Below are 20,438 nucleotides of genomic sequence, written 5' to 3' on the forward strand. Positions count from 1 at the left end.
TATACCCTTTTTTCTGGTGGAAGGGGCGCATGGGAATACAGTGTATTCAGTACATTATAAAAAACACATTTAAAGTGCCTTTATGTTCAGCCGCTTTCCTCTGGTGGAGTAGAAAAGTCAGGGGCAATCCAGGCCTTGTTCACTTTTGTAAGAGTCAACCTGTCAGCATTTTCAATTGACAGGCGGATGTGCTTATCAGTTATTATGCCCCCAGCAGCACTAAATACCCGCTCTGACAAAACGCTGGCGGCAGGGCAGGCCAGCACCTCCAAGGCGTAGAGCGCCAGTTCGTGCCATGTGTCCAGCTTGGACACCCAGTAGTTGTAAGGCACAGAGGGATCATTGAGGATGCTGACACGTCTGCTACGTACTCCTTCACCATCTGCCAAAACTTTTCTCTCTTTGTGACACTAGGCTGCGCATCAGGGTGAGGGTGCTGGTGGGGTGCCATGAAACTGTCCCAGGCCTTAAAGAGTGTTGCCTTGCCTCTGTTGGAACTGCTGTGTGTTCCCCTTGTGTCTCCCCCTCAGTTGCCCAAAGAACTACGCACTCTGCTGCCAGCTGGAATTTTTTTAGCAATTTTTCCACAAGGACCTTCTGGTATTGCACCATTTTGCTCGTCCTCTCCACCACAGGAATAAGAGATAAGATGTTCTCTTTGTAGCGGGGGTTGAGAACGGTGAACAAACAGTAATCGGTGTTGTCCAAAATACGTAAAGCGTGTGGGTCACGGGAAAGGCAGCCTAACATAAAGTCAGCCATGTGTGCCAAAATCCCAACAGGCAAGACTTTGCTGTCGTCATCAGGAGGATCACTCTCAATCTCCTTATCCTCTTCCTCCTCTTCTGCCCATCCACGCTGAACAGATGTAATTAAACTTCGATGGGTACTACCCTCTGTAGCGGAGGCAACCGTTTCCTTCTCCTCCTCCTCCTCCTCCTCCTCCTCATAATCATCATTCAATTTGCGCTGAGAAGACGAACTGAGGGTGGGCTGGATATCACCCTGTGTAATGTCTTCCCCCATTTCCACCTCTTCCACATGCAAAGCATTGGCCTTAATTGTGAACAGAGAGCATTTACGCTGATAATAGCGTTATTGCCGCTCACTATCTCTGTTGATTCCTCAAAGTTTCTTAAAACCTCACAGAGGTCAGACATCCATGCCCACTCCTCGCTTGTGAAGAGCAGAAGCTGACTGGAAAGACGACGACCATGTTGCAGCTGGTATTCCACTACTGCCCTCTGCTGTTCACAAAGCCTGGCCAACATGTGGAACGTCGAGTTCCAGCACGTGCTCACGTCGCACAACAGTTGGTGAGCTGGCAATTGTAAGCACTGCTGCAGCGTTGACAGACCAGCGGAAACTGCCGATGACTTGTGGAAATGGGCACACACGCGGTGCACCTTCACCAGTAGCTCAGGCAAACTGGGGTAGGTTTTGAGAAACCACTGAACCACTAAGTTGAAGACGTAATCTAGGCATGGGATGTATGTGAGCTTCCTGAACTCCAAAGACGCCACCAAGTTACGGCCATTATCAGACACAACCATGCCTGGTTCGAGGTTGAGTGACGAGAGCCACAGCTCAGTCTGGTCTCTTATCCCCTGCCACAGCTCTGCGGCGGTGTGCTGTTTGTCACCTAAACAAATCATCTTAAGCACGGCCTGTTGACGCTTCCCCACTGCAGTGCTACACTGCTTCCAGCTACTGACTGATGGCTGACTGGTGCTGCAAGAGGATTATTCTGAGGTGGAAGTGGAGGAGGAGGGGGAGGAGGAGTAGTGGGGGTTGGAGCCACTAACGTAGGTGGTGGCGGGAAGCCTGATGGAATTAGGGCCCGCAATCCTTGGCGTCGGTAGCACCTGTGCCATCTCAGGGTACGACTCGCTCATGGCCTCCACAACGTTCACCCAGTGTGCCGTCAGGGAAATGTAGCATCCCTGGCCAAAAGCACTTGTCCATGTTTCAGTCGTTAAGTGGACCTTCCCAGTAACTGCTTTGGTCAAGGCACGGGTGATGTTACGGGACACATGCTGGTGTAAGGCGGGCACGGCACACCATGAAAAATAGTGGCGGCAGTGGTGTGACCGACAGACACATATTGTGGACCCAGGCGTTCGGCCCACCTATTACGGTGCTTTGATGCCATGTGGCGGATCATGCTGGTGGTGGTGAGGTTGCTAGTGTTCACGCCCCTGCTCATTTTTGTATGGCACAGGTTGAAAATTACAATTCTTTTGTTGTCCACTCTTTCCTAAAAAAAACGGCAGACTGCGGAACACCTACCCCTTGGCAAGGGAGATTTCCGCAAGGGTGTGCTTCCGGGAACAGTTGCGGGCCTGTTTGGTGTGGCCCGCCTTCTCCCTTTTGCCACCCCACTGCCTGTTCTAGCCTGTTGCGGTGCTGCGGATACCTCCCCCTCTGTACTGCTGTCCTCGCTCGGCTTGCCACCTTCCCAGGTTGGGTCAGTGACTTCATCGTCCACCACCTCCTCTTCCACTTCCTCACTCTGCTCATCCTCCTGATTTGTTGACCTAACAACAACCTCAGTTATTGACAATTGTGTCTCGTCCTCATCATCATCCTCTTGAGACACTAATTGCTGTTGACTTATTGGCGACTGTGTCTCATCATCATCATCCACCTCGTGAAGCAACAATTGCCGTTCCCCACCGTCATCTTCTTGTGACTGAGGATGCTCAAGTGTTTGGGAATCAAGGCAAAAGATCTCATGTCCCTCTTCAAGCGAGCTTGTCAAGAGGCCCAAATAAAGGAATGGCGCTGAAAAGAGCTCCTCGGAATATCCGAGTGTGGGATCACTTGTTTGGCAAGACTCTCCATGGTGGGAGAAAGGAGGATCAGGGTGAGAATTGTGTTGACCAGACTCTTGGCTACTGAGACTGGACTTGGTGTAAGACAGGGTGGTGCTTAACCAACTGGAAGCATTATCTTCTGCAATCCAACCAACCAGCTGGTCGCACTGGTCTGACTTCGAGAGCGTTGTCCTGTCCCGCCCTGCAAACTGGGACATGAAGCTAGGTATCGTGGATGATTGTTTTTCTAGTTCTCTGGCAGCAGGCACGGTTTCAACGCACCCAGGGCAATGGCCTCTGCGTGGACCATCAGCATCACGGCCACTTCCCTGTCCCTTACTACTCGCCTTCTTCATACTAAATGTTATATATGCTTGAAAGTATGTCACACGTACAGTAGCGTAGGATTAGTAAGTGTTTGCGCAAAAAAATAAAAAAAGGTATTTGGGATGTGGAAACGTCACACAGAAGAAATACCACAGATAATGTCGCTGATGTCTGCAGCAGTTAATATAAAATTACAGGGAATGTCACAGGTATTTGGGATGTGGAAACGTTGCACAGGAGATGTAGCCCAGGTAATGTCACTGTCCGCAGTGGACACCATCTACGGAAAAAGTACTTTGGATGTCACTGACATTTTTGAGATGTGCACATGTTACACAGGAGAAATACCTCAGATAATGTCGCTGATGTCAGCAGCGGCTAATATAAAATTACAGGAAATGTTACAGGTATTTGGGATGTGGAAACGTTACACAGGAGAAATACCGCAGATAATGTCGCTGATGTCACCAGTGGCTAAGATAAAATTACAGGGAATGTCACAGGTATTTGGGATGTGCACACGTTACACAAGAAGATGTAGCGCAGCTAATGTCACTGTCCGCAGCGGACACCATCTACAGAAAAAGTACACTGGATGTCACTGATATTTTTGGGATGCGCACACGTTACACAGGAGAAATACCTCAGATAATGTCGCTGATGTCAGCAGCGGCTAATATAAAATTACAGGGAATGTCACAGTTTTTTTTTTATGTGGAAACGTTACACAGGAGAAATACCACAGATAATGTTGCTGATGTCACCAGCGGCTAATATAAAATTACAGGTAATGTCACAGGTATTTAGATGTGGAAACATTACACAGGAGATGTAGCCCAGGTAATGTCACTGTCCGCAGCGGACACCGTTTACGGAAAAAGTAAACTGGATGTCACTGATATTTTTGGGATGTGCACACCTTACAAAGGAGATGTAGTGCAGCTAATGTCACTGTCCGCAGCGGACACCGTCTATGGAAAAAGTACGCTGGATGTCACTGATATTTTTGGGATGCGCACACGTTACACAGGAGAAATACTGCAGATAATGTTGCTGATGTCAGCAGCGGCTAATAAAGAATTACAGGAAATGTCACAGGTATTTTGGATGTGGAAACGTTACACAGGAGAAATACCGCAGATAATGTTGCTGATGTCAGCAGCGGCTAATATAAAATTACAGGGAATGTCACAGGTATCTGGGATGTGGAAACGTTACACAGGAGAAATACCGCAGATAATGTTGCTGATGTCAGCAGCGGCTAATATAAAATTACAGGGAATGTCACAGGTATTTGGGATGTGGAAACGTTACACAGGAGAAATACCACAGATAATGTCGCTGATGTCACCAGCGGCTAATATAAAATTACAGGGAATGTCACATGTATTTGGGATGTGGAAATGTTACACAGGAGATGTAGCACAGATAATGTTGCCGTCTGCAGCGCCCCTAACTATTGCACACTATTTAGCGCAGGATGCGCTAAAAATAGATATTGCTGCCACACACAATAGTCCTTAAAAGGACTTTTGGGTCTGTAAAGTTTTAGCAATTTAGCGCAGGTTGCACTAAAAATATATATTGCTGCTGCCACACACAACAATAGTTTTTAAAGGACTTTTGGGTCTGTAAAGTTTTAGCAATTTAGCACAGGTTGCGCTAAAAATATATATTGTTGCTGCCACACACAACATTAGTCCTTAAAATGACTTTTTAGTTTCTGACAAGTTTTTCAACTTCCCCCCAAAAAAATTTCACTCCCTACACTATCTTTCCCTTCCTCAGCACAGCTCTCCCTGACTAAAACTGAGCCGAACACGTGTCATCAGGTGCTATATAGCACCCTGAAGACGCGTTCCGCCCAGCCAATCACTGTAATGCCAGTAACCAACATGGTTACGGCATTACAGTGAAGGGCAGTACTTACCTGCACGTTTATTGGCTGTGTAGCAGCCAACAAACGTGCGGGAGGAGACTCGAGCATTGCGGTATTCGGCCGAGCATGCTCGATCAACACTAGTGTTCACCAATATAAAGTTGTAAATTCTGGTGTTTGAGTAACATAGAAAGAATTTAAATTCTTGCTAGAGCTAGCAGATCCTGTAGAGCTAGCAGATCCATGTGCAGACCCCACTGGTTCAGAGGAGAGGGGCCGAGACTGGACCCTGGTTCCTGAAGATTTTTAATCCTCCAATTAGCTCTATCTCAGGCTGTATAGCTTATATAACTGTATACCTGATATACTGTACATTTTGGAAACCAGCTACAAAGGAGGATGATAGGGGGACACACACACAGGCTAGCAGGTTGCAGGGAGAGGAGGAGAGGCATAGATCCTGCTGTCCCTGTATAACTGTAGATGACCCTAGGAGGATGGCTAAAATAGACATTTGTGTATGCTATCACCTTCGCCCCATACTTGTCCTCTCACATATGGGGTGTCTGTTTTGATTGTTTTCACAGAAAAGTAGTGAGAGGATGAGCAGTTTCCCAACTAATTAGTGCCTAATTAGGCTGTTTATTGATGTCATGAACCAGATCTTTACCAGCGCCTGGATCATGGCATCATATAAATTGCACCAAACACTTACCACACACACAAACACCAATAAAGTTTACATTTTACACTGTTTCTGTGAGGTCACCTGTCACCTGTGAGTCATTTGATGTCATTGTGTATTCTCCCTCTGACTACGTGGCATCAGTACTGGAATCACTGTAAGGCCCCTTTCACACGGGCGATTATTCCGCACGGGTGCAATGCGTGGTGTGAACGCATTGCACCCGCACTGAATCCTGACCCATTCATTTCAATGGGGCTGTGTACATGAGCAATGTTTTTCACGCATCACTAGTGCGTTGCGTGAAAATCGCAGCATGTTCTATATTCTGCGTTTTTCACGCAACACAGGCCCTATAGAAATTAATGGGGCTGCGTGAAAATTGCATCCGCAAGCAAGTGCGGATGCGATGCGATTTTCACGAATGGTTGCTAAGGAGATGAGGGTTGAGCGACCCCGGACCCCATTTACTTTATTATTTTCCATTATAACATGGTTATAATGGAAAATAATAGCATTTTTTTTATTACAGAATGCAAAGTCAAATGTCAATTGAGGGTTAAAAAATAATAAAAACATTACTCATCCACCATATCCACTTGATCGCGCAGCCGAGATCCTCTTCTTTGTTCTTCTTGAAGGACCTGCAAAAGGACCTTCGCTGACGTCATCGCACTCCCCACGTGGTAAGCGCAGTGACGTCAGCACAGGTCCTGCTGAATGAAGATAGAAGGTCCTTCTATCTTCATTCAGCAGGACCTGGGCTGACGTCCCCACTTGATGAGTGCGACTATGTCAGCGAAGGTCCTTTTGCATGTCCTTCAAGAAGAACAAAGAAGAGAATCCCAGCTGCGCAATAAAGTGGATGGGGTGAGTAATGTTTTTATTATTTTTTAACCCTCAATTGACATTTGACTTTGCATTCTGTATTAAACAATGCTATTATTTTCCATTATAACCCATGTTATAATGGAAAATAATAAAATCTACAGAACACCAAACCCAAACTTCAGTGAAGAAGTCCGGGTTCGGGTCTGGGTACCACATTCAGTTTTTTATCACGCAAGTGCAAAACGCATTTAGCCCGCGCGATAAAAATTGAACAACTTAATGCGAACGCAGGCAAAACTGAATGGCTTTGTATGCGAACTCGCTCAGTTTTCACTGAACGCAGACGGAACGCATCCGGATCTAATCCAGAGACGTCTGCAAGGGGCCTAAGGTCTGCAGCACTCCCATTGTATCTTACCATTTTTTAATTGGTAGAAATTTATTTAGGACTCACCTGACTTCATTTGATCTATGTTCTTTGCCTGTTTCTGGTGCTGTATTTATTTTATAAGCTAGGCTCTGCAGCTATGATGGTATAATAAACTTATTTCTGGTGCTGTATTTATATTATGAGCTTAGGTCTGGGGCCATATTTGTATAATGAGCTTAGTTTTAGTGCTATATTCATATAATGAGTTTGGTTCTGTTGCTGAATTTATTTTATGAGCTTGGTTCTAGATTTATGTTATAAACTTGATTCTGTTGATGGATTTATCTACTGTAGCTCCGGTGTTATACTCATTAAATGATCTTGCTTCTGAGGCAGTATTTGTATAATGAGTTTGGTTCTGGTGCTGGATTAATATAATTAGCTTGACTCTAGTGTTGAATTTATGTTATAAGCTTGGTTCTGGGGCTAGATCGATGGTATGAGTTTGGTTCTGGCGTGGAATTTGTTATGAGCTTTGTTCTGGTGCTCTATTTATGTACTAAGCTTAGTCCTGGGGCTTGATTTATATACTAAGATTGGTTCAGATTATGTATTTATATACTGAACTTGGTTCTGGGTCTGTATTTATGTACTGAACATGGTTCTGGTGATGCATTTATATACTGAACTTGATTCTGGGTCTGTAGTTATGTACTGTGCTTAGTTCGGTGTTGTACTTACTGTATGTAGTGATCTTGGTTCTGGGTCTGTATTTATGTACTGTGCTTAGTTCTAGTGTTGTACTTACTGTATGTAGTGATCGTGGTTCTGGGTCTGTATTTATGTACTCTGCTTAGTTCGGTGTTGTACTACAATATGTAGTGATCTTGGTTCTGAGTCTGTATATACTGTATGTGTTAAACTTGGATCTTATACTATATATGTATTGTGGCAATGTGAACATTGAGGTGTTGTTTCCCCAGGTTCCAGTCCGGGACTTGAGGCATGCTCATGTCCAGGGATCCTATTTAATCCTGCTACTGGATCTTGGGTGTGTCTCACTCTGGAGTGTCTTGTGAAGCAGAGTCCTGGTGAGGCTCTGTGTGAGTGGTCTCAGCCGGGTGGGCTGAGGGGCCACGAGGCTATGCCATAGCCTGAACTTTGGGGGACGCGGTGACGCCTGTGAAACAAGGATCACGAGGCCAGAGTCGGGAGGACTACTGGGCCACAATCCCCCAAAAGGTATTGAAGTGTCACAGCCTGGAGGTTGCTGGACTGAATGGCTGAGGAAAGCCGCATTTGTGTTCCATGTGTGAAGAGGGCTCTCTAGGTGAGTCAGGGATACACTTGTGTTTAGTTAGAGCCTAGCCGGGCAAGGGTTCGTTATTTTGTGTGGATGTCACACGTGATAAGTTGAAGCTGCGACTTCTTAACCTGTGCTTAGCTAAAGTGTCTGAAATAAAGCAAGAGTTTGGAAATTATAATCGTGTCTGCGAAGATATCTGTGAGTGTGACCCCCTGAAAAGAGACTATCCCCTACAGTATGCTCAAAGGTAAACTTTTTAGGGGGTATAAAAAGTCTAAGTGAATGGTCTGCCCACACATATGATTATGCATATACACTTACCTAAAGAATTATTAGGAACACCATACTAATACGGTGTTGGACCCCCTTTTGCCTTCAGAACTGCCTTAATTCTACGTGGCATTGATTCAACAAAATGCTGATAGCATTCTTTAGAAATGTTGGCCCATATTGATAGGATAGCATCTTGCAGTTGATGGAGATTTGAGGGATGCACATCCAGGGCACGAAGCTCCCGTTCCACCACATCCCAAAGATGCTCTATTGGGTTGAGATCTGGTGACTGGGGGGGTCATTTTAGTACAGTGAACTCATTGTCATGTTCAAGAAACAAATTTGAAATGATTCGAGCTTTGTGACATGGTGCATTATCCTGCTGGAAGTAGCCATCAGAGGATGGGTACATGGTGGTCATGAAGGGATGGACATGGTCAGAAACAATGCTCAGGTAGCCCGTGGCATTTAAACGATGCCCAATTGGCACTAAGGGGCCTAAAGTGTGCCCAGAAAACATCCCCCACACCATTACACCACCACCACCACCAGCCTGCACAGTGGTAACAAGGCATGATGGATACATGTTCTCATTCTGTTTACGCCAAATTCGGACTCTACCATTTGAATGTCTTAACAGAAATCGAGACTCATCAGACCAGGCAACATTTTTCCAGTCTTCAACAGTCCAATTTTGGTGAGCTCGTGCAAATTGTAGCCTCTTTTTCCTATTTGTAGTGGAGATGAGTGGTACCCGGTTGGGTCTTCTGCTGTTGTAGCCCATCCGCCTCAAGGTTGTGCGTGTTGTGGCTTCACGAATGCTTTGCTGCATACCTCGGTTGTAACGAGTGGTTATTTCAGTCAACGTTGCTCTTCTATCAGCTTGAATCAGTCGGCCCATTCTCCTCTGACCTCTAGCATCCACAAGGCATTTTCGCCCACAGGACTGCCGCATACTGGATGTTTTTTTCCTTTTCACACCATTCTTTGTAAACCCTAGAAATGGTTGTGCGTGAAAATCCCAGTAACTGAGCAGATTGTGAAATACTCAGACCGGCCCGTCTGGCACCAACAACCATGCCACGCTCAAAATTGCTTAAATCCCCTTTCTTTCCCATTCTGACATTCAGTTTGGAGTTCAGGAGATTGTCTTGACCAGGACCACACCCCTAAATGCATTGAAGCAACTGCTATGTGATTGGTTGACTAGATAATTGCATTAATGAGAAATAGAACAGGTGTTCCTAATAATTCTTTAGGTGAGTGTATAAGAAAAATAAAATAGTCAATGGAAATATGACAATGTAAGGCTACTTTCACACTAGCGTTCGGGGTTCCACTTGTGAGCTCCATTTGAAGGCTCTCACAAGCGGCCCTGAACGGATCCGTAGAGCCCCAATGCATTCTGAGTGGATGCGGATCCGCTCAGAAGGCATCAGGATGGCTCCGCTTGGCCTCCGTTCCACTCAGCAGGCGGACATCCGAACGCAGCTTGCAGCGTTCGGGTGTCCACCTGGCCGTGCGGAGCCAAACGGATCCGTCCATTCTTACAATGTAAGTCCAATGGGGACGGATCCGTTTGAAGTTGACACAATATGGTGCAATTTCAAATGGATCCGTCCCCCATTGACTTTCAATGTAAAGTCTGGACGGATCTGTCTGACTAACTTTCACACTTAGAATTTTTTCTGAACTATAATGCAGACGGATCCGTTCTGAACGGATCCCAACGTTTGCATTATAGGAGCGGATCCGTCTGTGCAGACACCAGACGGATCCGCTCTGAACGCAAGTGTGAAAGTATGCTGTATCAATGATCCTAATGATGGAAGACATTTGGCCAAAGGGTCAAGCAGTAGTAGAATAGTGTGGTTGGCATCAACATCTTGTCTGTGTGTATAGAATTCTTTCACGTTGTCTAATTACTGTGCACTCGTAACAAAGTTCCCATATTCTCCACTGAATAGTGAGACACCTTACATTTACTACATTATTAGAAGATGGTATCTACAGATATGTAACTAAGGCTACTTTCACACTAGCGTTCGGAGCGGATCCGTCTGATGTTTCATCAGACGGATCCGCTGCGATAATGCAGACGTTCGCATCCGTTCAGAACGGATCCGTCTGCATTAAAACTTAGAAAATTTTCTAAGTGTGAAAGTAGCCTGAGCGGATCCGTTCAGACTTTACATTGAAAGTCAATGGGGAACGGATCCGCTTGAAGATTGAGCCACATTGTGTCATCTTCAAGCGGATCCGTCCCCATTGACTTACATTGTAAGTGTGGACGGATCCGCTCACCTCCGCACGGCCAGGCGGACACCTGAACGCTGCAAGCAGCGTTCAGCTGTCCGCCTGGCCGTGCGGAGGCGAGCGGAGCGGAGGCTGAACGCCGCCAGACTGATGCAGTCTGAGCGGATCCGCATCCATTCAGACTGCATCAGGGCTGGACGGAAGCGTTCTGCTCCGCTCGTGAGCCCCTTCAAACGGAGCTCACGAGCGGACAGCAGAACGCTAGTGTGAAAGTAGCCTTACTTCCTAGCATGGCTGCTGCAGCTTCTTAAAGGGAATCTATTACCAATATGTTGCCAATATAACTCATGCTAAGGTGCTGAAACCATTGCACTCAAACATTGTTTAAAGCATATCTTTCATATGTTTATGTGGATTTCTGATAGCAAGAAAATGAACTTTGTGTGATATGCAAATGAGACACAAAGTGCTCAGAATGGCATTTCCAATATTTCAAAGTACCTCTCCCATGTGCGGTGTCACCGATGCCCTCGCCCTATGCCTGTGTCCACATCCTGCACAGGCGCACACACTGTACTGTGGTGTGCAAGCCCAGGCAGACTGCCAGTCTGCACCTGCACTGAATGTGGACACAGCAGTGAGGTGACATCACAGGGAGAGGGCACTGGTGACATGGTATGGAGTTAGGAGCGCACAGGGAAGGTACTGGGAGTGGAAGAAGAGGTGGGCTTGGGCTCTTTGAAAGATTGGAAATGTCCTCCTGGGCAGTTGCATATTGTGCAAACTTCATTTTCTTGTGATCAGAAATGCACATAAAATACCAAAGCTTTGAGTGGAAAATAGTACCATTAGTTATATAGGTGAAATATTTGTAATAGATTTCCTTTAAGTTATGCCTAGTCCTAATATCAAGAAAGATAGCCAATCTGTATGACCAAAACTGGAGAAATAGAGAATATTCTCTTTAAAGTTTACAATGGAACATTGTATGTTTTAGTTACACCCATGTTTGTCTGCACATATGTAGACAGCTTTGTGTATTCACGGTCAACTATGACGGCAAACGCTCCATTTGGAGTCACGTGTTTCATGGGTTCTGCTACTTCAGGTAAATCCAACAATATCTTTATTCCCTATACCCTGTATTGTACAATATTGAATGACAATGTAGGCCTGGTCATTTCCTCAGCAGCCCAACGTTAACCTGTTACTGAACCTGAAGGTACATGTACATCCAAGGTGGGAGGTTGGAGGTACATTTGCTTGCTGGTGTTGGTCAGCCATACCCTCATTCCTCACTAAGGGTCCATTCACACGTCCGTAATTTGGGTCCACATTCGTTCCGCAATTTGCGGACCCATTCACTTTCAATGGGGCTGGAACGGATGCAAATCCACATTTCCTGGATCCGCATCCGCATTTTCGGGATCCGCATCCGTTATTTCGGGATCCGTTTTTTCGGGATCCGCAATTTTGTTCCTGGAAAAAAATAGAACATGTCCTATTCTTGTCCGCAATTGCGGACCAGAAAAGGCATTTTCTATTATAGTGTCTGTGATGTGCGGATCCGCAAATTGCGGATCGCACATTGCAGGTGTCCGTGTTTTGCGGATCCGCAATTTTCGGATCCGCAAAACACTTACGGACGTGTGAATGGACCCTTATAGAGGGCATCAGTGAAACCTCCAATCCCAGCCTTTAACCGTCAAAACAGTGGAATAAATGCTGATTTTGATGTTGATACTGACAAACAAAGGAGGGACCTGTCTTTGTTAGCTCATCGTTTAACTTGTCAGTGGAATTTCCAGGGTTCAAGGTTTATTCTCAAAGCCCATAGCCTGTGTGAAGACCTCAGACCGACAAGAAAGAGTAGATGGATAATCAATTATAAGGCCCCTTTCACATGGGCGAGTATTCCGCGCGGATGCGATGCGTGAGGTGAACGCATTGCACCCGCACTGAATACCGACCCATTCATTTCTATGGGGCTGTTCACATGAGCGGTGATTTTCACGCATCACTTGTGCGTTGCGTGAAAATCGCAGCATGCTCTATATTGTGCGTTTTTCACGCAACGCAGGCCCCATAGAAGTGAATGGGGTTGCGTGAAAATCGCAAGCATCCGCAAGCAAGTGCGGATGTGGTGCGATTTTCACGCATGGTTGCTAGGAGACAGTCTATTCACTGTATTATTTTCCTTTATAACATGGTTATAAGGGAAAATAATAGCATTCTGAATACAGAATGCTTAGTAGGTGATCAATTGAGGGTTAAAAAAAATTAAAAAAATTAACTCACCTTCTCCTCTTGTTCGCGTAGTTCCCGGTCTCTTCTTTACTTCTTTAATGATGAGCTGTGGGCTAAAGGACGTGTGGTGACGTTAATTTTTTTATTTTTTTTTAACCCTCAATTGATCACCTACTAAGCATTCTGTATTCAGAATGCTATTATTTTCCCTTATAACCATGTTATAAGGGAAAATAATAAAATCTACAAAACACCTAACCCAAGCCCGAACTTCTGTGAAGAAGTTCGGGTTTGGGGACCAAACATGCGTGATTTTTCTCACGCGAGTGCAAAACGCATTACAATGTTTTGCACTCGCGCGGAAAAATCACGGGTGTTCCCGCAACGCACCCGCACATTTTCCTGCAACACCCGTGTGAAAGAGGCCTAAGACTGAAGACTACATTGAACCTCTGGTGGGGCCTTTCTAATGCCCAGGTTAGACTGATCTCTTTTTGCTCTGAGATGTGTGAATCTCTATAAAGTTCCCCTTATCCAAAAAGAAGCAAAACATTAAGGGGATGAGACCCACAAAGTAATGTATGGAGGTGGTGAAGAGCAGCTTTTCCCCGGGTGGAGGGGTGTGATAGCATGACCAACACCAGCAAGGGTCCTGTTGCAATTTCTGTTATGGAGCCTTTTGCTCTATGCGCATCACTGTACACAACATTTTAGCTGCTACAATGGAAAGGTCTCAGCAGTTTATAATCAACTAATCTAGAACAGCAGGGTCACCAGCTTGTTCTCATCACGTGACCACTCTGATCCAGGAGGTGGTCGGCGATCCCCTTTATCCAATATACTCTAGTAGATTAAATGTATTAGTAGGTCAGCTGGCCATGTGGCATGCTCCCACAAAAAAATTTGATTTGGATTTGCATTCGGTCTTCATTCAACACGTTTTAAACAAATTCCATGTAGGATCCCTATATATACTTTATATTTTTGTTTAACCTTAAAGGCCAAGGCATTTTTTATTTTTGTATTCTTACTTCCGAGCTTACAAGAAAACAGATGTCTGCTTGGATGTGAGAAAAATGTGCCAAAATAAGGATTCTAATCCCTTTGTTTAACCCTGCACTCATATAAAACTGTCATCCCTGATGATTACTATACTGGGAACTGTAATTGCTTATGACTGTGGCATCTAAAGGGTTAAACAGCAAGGATGAGAGCTTTCTGCAGAGAAATTGAACACTTGCTGAAGGTTCCCTCAGATTACAGAGATGATTGCTGGAACTCCCTGTGGTCAGCTTACTATCAGAGGACCCTTTTAACAATTAGATAGTGTCCAAAGTAGACAGTTGGATTAACAGGTGATCAGTGTCTCCACTTGACAATTTGTGACCCGGTCCTCACTGATTGAAGTCACTATTTATGAAGTGGCAAGCGAGAAGGGAGAAGCACAAATTTTTGGGCACCATTCCGTGGCTGAAGGCCAAGCTGCTGCACACACTCTTTACTTGGGACCTTATTTCCATCATAGAAGCTGCATACTGACCAACTAGAGTCAAGCTACTTCATGATTTGCTATAAAATGTATAATTTCTATGTAATGAATGAATAATAAAATAACGGCCGCTAGATCAATCCCACTTTGCTCATCTAAGACTTGGGAATGTTTATTGCAGCTATAGTGATGTTCTGCACACAAAGGTCTACATGGTGACATCATAATGTGCAGCTCAAACTCACGTGACATCTCATCCATACAAAATGCATTAATTTGAACTCAACATATCACTGGACACTTTATAATGGTCATAACTGCAACACTGTGCAAACTTAAGGTGCGGACAAGGTAGGGAGATGCACATTGATTCATAGAAATGCAATGAGCAGAAATCATAAAGTTTCCTTAACCTTTCCATTAACCGGCAGACCTTGATTTGTACAAAATTATGATATATCAAAGACTGTTATGGGAAGTGGGTTTATAATGATGAGGAGAACAGATCTCTACCTATACTCTTCTGGATTCCCTTTGAAACTCAAACCTGGAGAATCAATACCACCGTTTCAATGGGCAGTGATGCGAGTAGACTCTGGTATTATGTACTGGGGTGGAGTATGTGTTCTGGAACTGTGGACTGGGTGACTGGGTGGTGGAGTAGTCTCAGATACAGTGACTCTAAAAATTACTGACCCTGGTATGTCACAGCAACAAAACCAGTCCAACTGGTTCCCAACGGATCAGCATCAACTCCCATTCCGGGACCTTTCCATGTGTCACTCACCGCTTTTAGCTGCTCCAGTCGGTCCTTCATGGTGGTGGAGGTCTCTATTTACTCACTGGTTATCTGTCTGACTCGTTTTTCTCCAGGAACTGCCCAGGTTCAAGACTTGCATGAGAAGATCAGTATGTCTCTCTGCCCCACTATAAGTCCCATTCTTCTTGACTTCTTGAAGGGCCAGACATGATGCAATCAGCTTGTGTGTCTCTGTATGTGACACCGTCTCTGTCACTCTGTCTATTTTCACAGTCTTGTCTGATCTGGTTGTTCTGTGTTTAGTTAAATCCTTTGCAGTCTCTGTGTCACACTGATCTGGTCTGTCACATACACTCAACTCCTCCCTAATCCTAGCAGGAAGAGAGGCAAGGAGGGAGGAAGGAGGGGAGGGTGATGGTGTACAGAGACAGAGAGAGATGACATCACCTTTTACCTGTGCAGGTGTGTGAACGCCCACATCCAGCTACGCAACCAGCTCATACAGGGAAAACGCAAGATAATAATATACGTGTACAGATTTCCCTGATCAGATATTCATTAATCTAATATTTGTTTTGTCCACCATTTATCAACATCAATTTTTATGAGCATTTTTTAGCTTTTTTGTGTCTAAGAACACTCTTTAACCACCTCAGCTCCCCTAGCTTAAACCCCCTTAATGACCAGACCACTTTTTACAATTCTGCACTACACTACTTTCACGGTTTATTGCTCGGTCATACAACTTACCACCCAAATGAATTTTACCTCCTTTTCTTCTCAGTAATAGAACTTTCCTTTGGTGGTATTTCATTGCTGCTGACATTTTTACTTTTTTTGTTATTAATCGAAATTTACCGAATGTTTTGCAAAAAAATTACATTTTTCACTTTCAGTTGTAAATTTTTTCAAATAAAACTACATTTCTATATAAATTTTTCTCTAAATGTATTGTTCTACATGTCTTTGATAAAAAAAATGCAATAAGTGTATATTTATTGGTTTGCGCAAAAGTTATAGCGTTTACAAACTACGATACAAAAATGTGAATTTCCGCATTTTGAAGCAGCTCTGACTTTCTGAGCACCTGTCATGTTTCCTGAGGTTCTACAATGGCCAGACAGTAAAAAAAAAACACAAATGACCCCATTTCGGAAAGTAGACACCCTAAGGTATTCCGTGAGGGGCATGGCGAGTTCATAGAATTTTTTTTTTTTTGGCACAAGTTAGCGGAAAATGATTTTTTTTATTTTTTCTTACAAAGTCTCATATTCCACTAACTTGTGACAAAAAATAAAAACTTCAATGAACTCACTATGCCCATCACGAAATACCTTGGGGTGTTTTCTTTCCAAAATGGGGTCACTTGTGGGGTAGTTATACTGCCCTGGCATTTTAGGGGACCTAATGCATGAGAAGTAGTTTGAATTCAGAATGTGTAAAAAATGCCCTGTGAAATCCTAAAGGTGCTCTTTAGAATTTGGGCCCCTTTGCCCACCTAGGCTGCAAAAAAGTGTCACACATGTGGTATCACCGTACTCAGGAGAAGTAGGGCAATGTGTTTTGGGGTGTCTTTTTACATATACCCATGCTGGGTGAGAGAAATATCTCTCTAAAAGACAACTTTTCCCATTTTTTTTATACAAAGTTGTCATTTGACAGAGATATTTATCTCACCCAGCATGGGTATATGTAAAAAGACACCCCAAAACACATTGCCCTACTTCTCTGAAGTATGGCGATACCACATGTGTGACACTTTTTTGCAGCCTAGGTGGGCAAAGGGGCCCAAATTCTAAAGAGCACCTTTAGGATTTCACAGGGCATTTTTAACACATTTGGATTCCAAATTACTTCTCACGCTTTAGGTCCCCTAAAATTCCAGGACAGTATAAATACCCCACAAGTGACCCCATTTTGGAAAGAAGACACCCCAAGGTATTCCGTGATGGTCATGGTGAGTTCATGGAAGTTTTTATTTTTTGTAACAAGTTAGTGGAATATTAGACTTTTTTAGAAAAATAAATAAATTAAAAAAATCATCATTTTCCGCTAACTTGTGCCAAAAAAAAAGAAATTCTAGGAACTCGCCATGCCCCTCACGGAATACCTTGGGGTGTCTTCTTTTCAAAATGGGGTCCCTTGTGGGGTATTTATACTGCCCTGGCATTTTAGGGGCCCTAATGCGTGAGAAGTAGTTTGAAATCCAAATGTGTTAAAAATGCCCTGTGAAATCCTAAAGGTGCTCTTTAGAATTTGGGCCCCTTTGCCCACCTAGGCTGCAAAAAAGTGTCACACATGTGGCATCGCCATACTTCAGAGAAGTAGGGCAATGTGTTTTGGGGTGTCTTTTTACATATACCCATGCTGGGTGAGATAAATATCTCTGTCAAATGACAACTTTGTATAAAAAAAATGGGAAAAGTTGTCTTTTAGAGAGATATTTCTCTCACCCAGCATGGGTATATGTAAAAAGACACCCCAAAACACATTGCCCTACTTCTCCTGAGTACGGCGATACCAAATGTGTGACACTTTTTTGCAGCCTAGGTGGGCAAAGGGGCCCAAATTCCTTTTAGGAGGGCATTTTTAGACATTTGGATTCCAGACTTCTTCTCACGCTTTAGGGCCCCTAAAATGCCAGGGCAGTATAAATACCCCACATGTGACCCCATTTTAGAAAGAAGACACCCCAAGGGGTGAGGGGCATGGCGAGTTCATAGATTTATTTATTTTTTGGCACAAGTTAGCGGAAATTGATTTATTTTTTTTTCTCACAAAGTCTCCCTTTCCGCTAACTTGGGACAAAAATTTTAATCTTTCATGGACTCAATATGCCCCTCAGCGAATACCTTGGGGTGTCTTCTTTCCAAAATGGGGTAAATTGTGGGGTGTTTGTACTGCCCTGGCATTTGAGGGTCTCCACAATCATTACATGTATGGCCAGCATTAGGAGTTTCTGCTATTCTCCTTATATTGAGCATACGGGTAATGAGATTTTTTTTCTTTCCGTTCAGCCTCTGGGCTGAAAGAAAAAATTAACGGCACAGATTTCTTCATTCACATCGATCAATGTGGATGAAAAAATCTCTGCCAAAAAAAAAAAGGAGGGGAAAGGCGTCTGCCAGGACATAGGAGCTCCGCCCAACATCCAAACCCACTTAGCTCGTATGCCCTGGCAAACCTGATTTCTCCATTCACATCAATCGATGTGGATGAATAAATCATTGCCGGGATTATTATTTTTTTTTTATATATACAAAGTGTTTGCCAAAGCATATGAACACCGCCCCTCAGCTCATATGCCTCGGCAAACGTATCTTTTTTACTGCAGAGGAGAAATCTCGTCTTGCAGCGCCGCATACACCGACTTTTGTGTAATCTGACAGCAGCGCAATGCTTCTGTCAGAATGCACATCAGTGCTGCAGCTTGTTCATCGGTTGGTCCACCTAGAAGGTAAAAAAAAAAAAAAAGAAAAAACCAGGCCGCAACGCAATAAATTTATTAACATTAAGTTTATATAACATTTGAATGGAACATTAACTTTTTATAAACTTTATTTAACTTTTTGAACAGAACATTAACTTTTTTGCATGATTTATTATTATTTTTTTTACCTTTTATAGGACAAACCTCTCCTTCCCCATGGGACAATGTGCAAAGCGCAAATCGCCCAGAGATGTGGCAAAGTACATTATGCACTTTGTCCCAGGTGAAAGGAGAGGTTTGCAGCAGCTGTGAGTGAAAGGGCCCTAACAGCCCTGTGTGCCTGTCCTGTGTAACGCAATCCATATGCTAAGTGTACCTGTGTGTGGTACTTCCGGAAACACTCAGGGTCAGGGCAGTCAGGACAGAAATAGCGGGTGTCACGCCTTATTCCACTCCTGCTACAGACACAACATTTTTTTCCGGGGTGGCGGTCGGTTTGAGGTACCAGCAACGACACTGGGGAAATGTCGCTCGTGTAGACGGCTCACTACACTGGCGGATGGGGCCACGGAACCTCCTGGATACAGGAGGTTCTCGATGATCTCTTCCTGAAATTTGAGGAAGGATCCTGTTCTCCCAGCCTTACTGTAGAGAACAAAACTATTGTACATCGCCAATTGAGGGGCTTTTCAATGACACTGGTTGCTCGTTCAATTTGTATTGTTGTGTCTGCGTGAATGGAGGAGAGCATGTAAACGTCACGCTTGTCTCTCCATTTCACCGCGAGCAGTTCTTCGTTACACAAGGCAGCCCTCTCCCCCCTTGCAAGACGGGTGGTAACGAGTAGGGATGAGCGAACCCGAACTGTACCGAATTTTGGGGTGTCCGTGACACGGACCCGAACCCGAACATTTTCGTAAAAGTCTGAGTTCGAGTTCGGTGTTCAGCGCTTTCTTGGCGCTTTTTGAAAGGCTGCAAAGCAGCCAATCAACAAGCATCATACTACTTGCCCCAAGAGGCCATCACAGCCATGCCTACTATTGGCATGGCTGTGATTGGCCAGTGCAGCATGTGACCCAGCCTCTATATAAGCTTGGGTCACGTAGCACTGCACGTCACTCTGCTGATACAAGTGTAGGGAGAGGTTGCAGCTGCGACGTTAGGGCGAGATTAGGCAGTGATTAACTCCTCCAAAAGACTTCAATCAGTGATCGATCTACAGCTGTGGATCATTGAACTGTGCTATTCAATTGCTCACTGTTTTTAGGCTGCCCAAAACGTTATTTAGTCACTTTTTTCTGGGGTGATCGGCGGCCATTTTGTGGCTTGTGGTGCGCCAGCACAAGCTGCCACCAAGTACATTTAACCATCAATAGTGTGGTTATTTTTTGCTATATCCTACATCAGGGTCAAGCTAGGGTTGGACGATATCAAAAATATTCAGACGATAACGATATTAAAAAATTTATCGCGATAACAATATATATCGCGATAAATACCAGTTTTAAAGAAAAAAACACAAGGAGACGTTATACTGTATGGGGGGCCACAAGGAGACATTATACTGTATGGGGGCCGCCACAAGGAGACGTTACACTGTATGGGGCACTGGGGCAGCCACAAGGAGATGTTATACTGTATGGGGCAGCCACAAGGAGACGTTACACTGTATGGGGCGGCCACAAGGAGACGTTATACTGTATGGGGCAGCCACAAGGAGACGTTATACTGTATGGGGGCAGCCACAAGGAGACGTTACACTGTATGGG

The 20,438-nt window shown here is 44.4% G+C and overlaps 1 protein-coding gene across 1 annotated transcript in view; it reads right to left on the reverse strand.

Moving 5' to 3' along the window:
- Positions 1 to 15,592, reverse strand: part of STX3 (syntaxin 3) — a 55,225-nt gene extending 39,633 nt beyond the window's left edge. The window contains exon 1 of the mRNA XM_040437172.1: positions 15,267 to 15,592. Within this exon, the coding sequence (XP_040293106.1) occupies positions 15,267 to 15,296 (30 nt within the window). The 5' untranslated portion in view covers positions 15,297 to 15,592. The remainder of the gene's footprint in view (positions 1 to 15,266) is intronic.
- Between the last annotated feature and the right edge of the window lie 4,846 nt (positions 15,593 to 20,438).

The sequence above is a fragment of the Bufo bufo genome, chromosome 6, assembly GCF_905171765.1.
Source record: "Bufo bufo chromosome 6, aBufBuf1.1, whole genome shotgun sequence".
NCBI classification, from domain to species: Eukaryota; Metazoa; Chordata; class Amphibia; order Anura; family Bufonidae; genus Bufo; species Bufo bufo.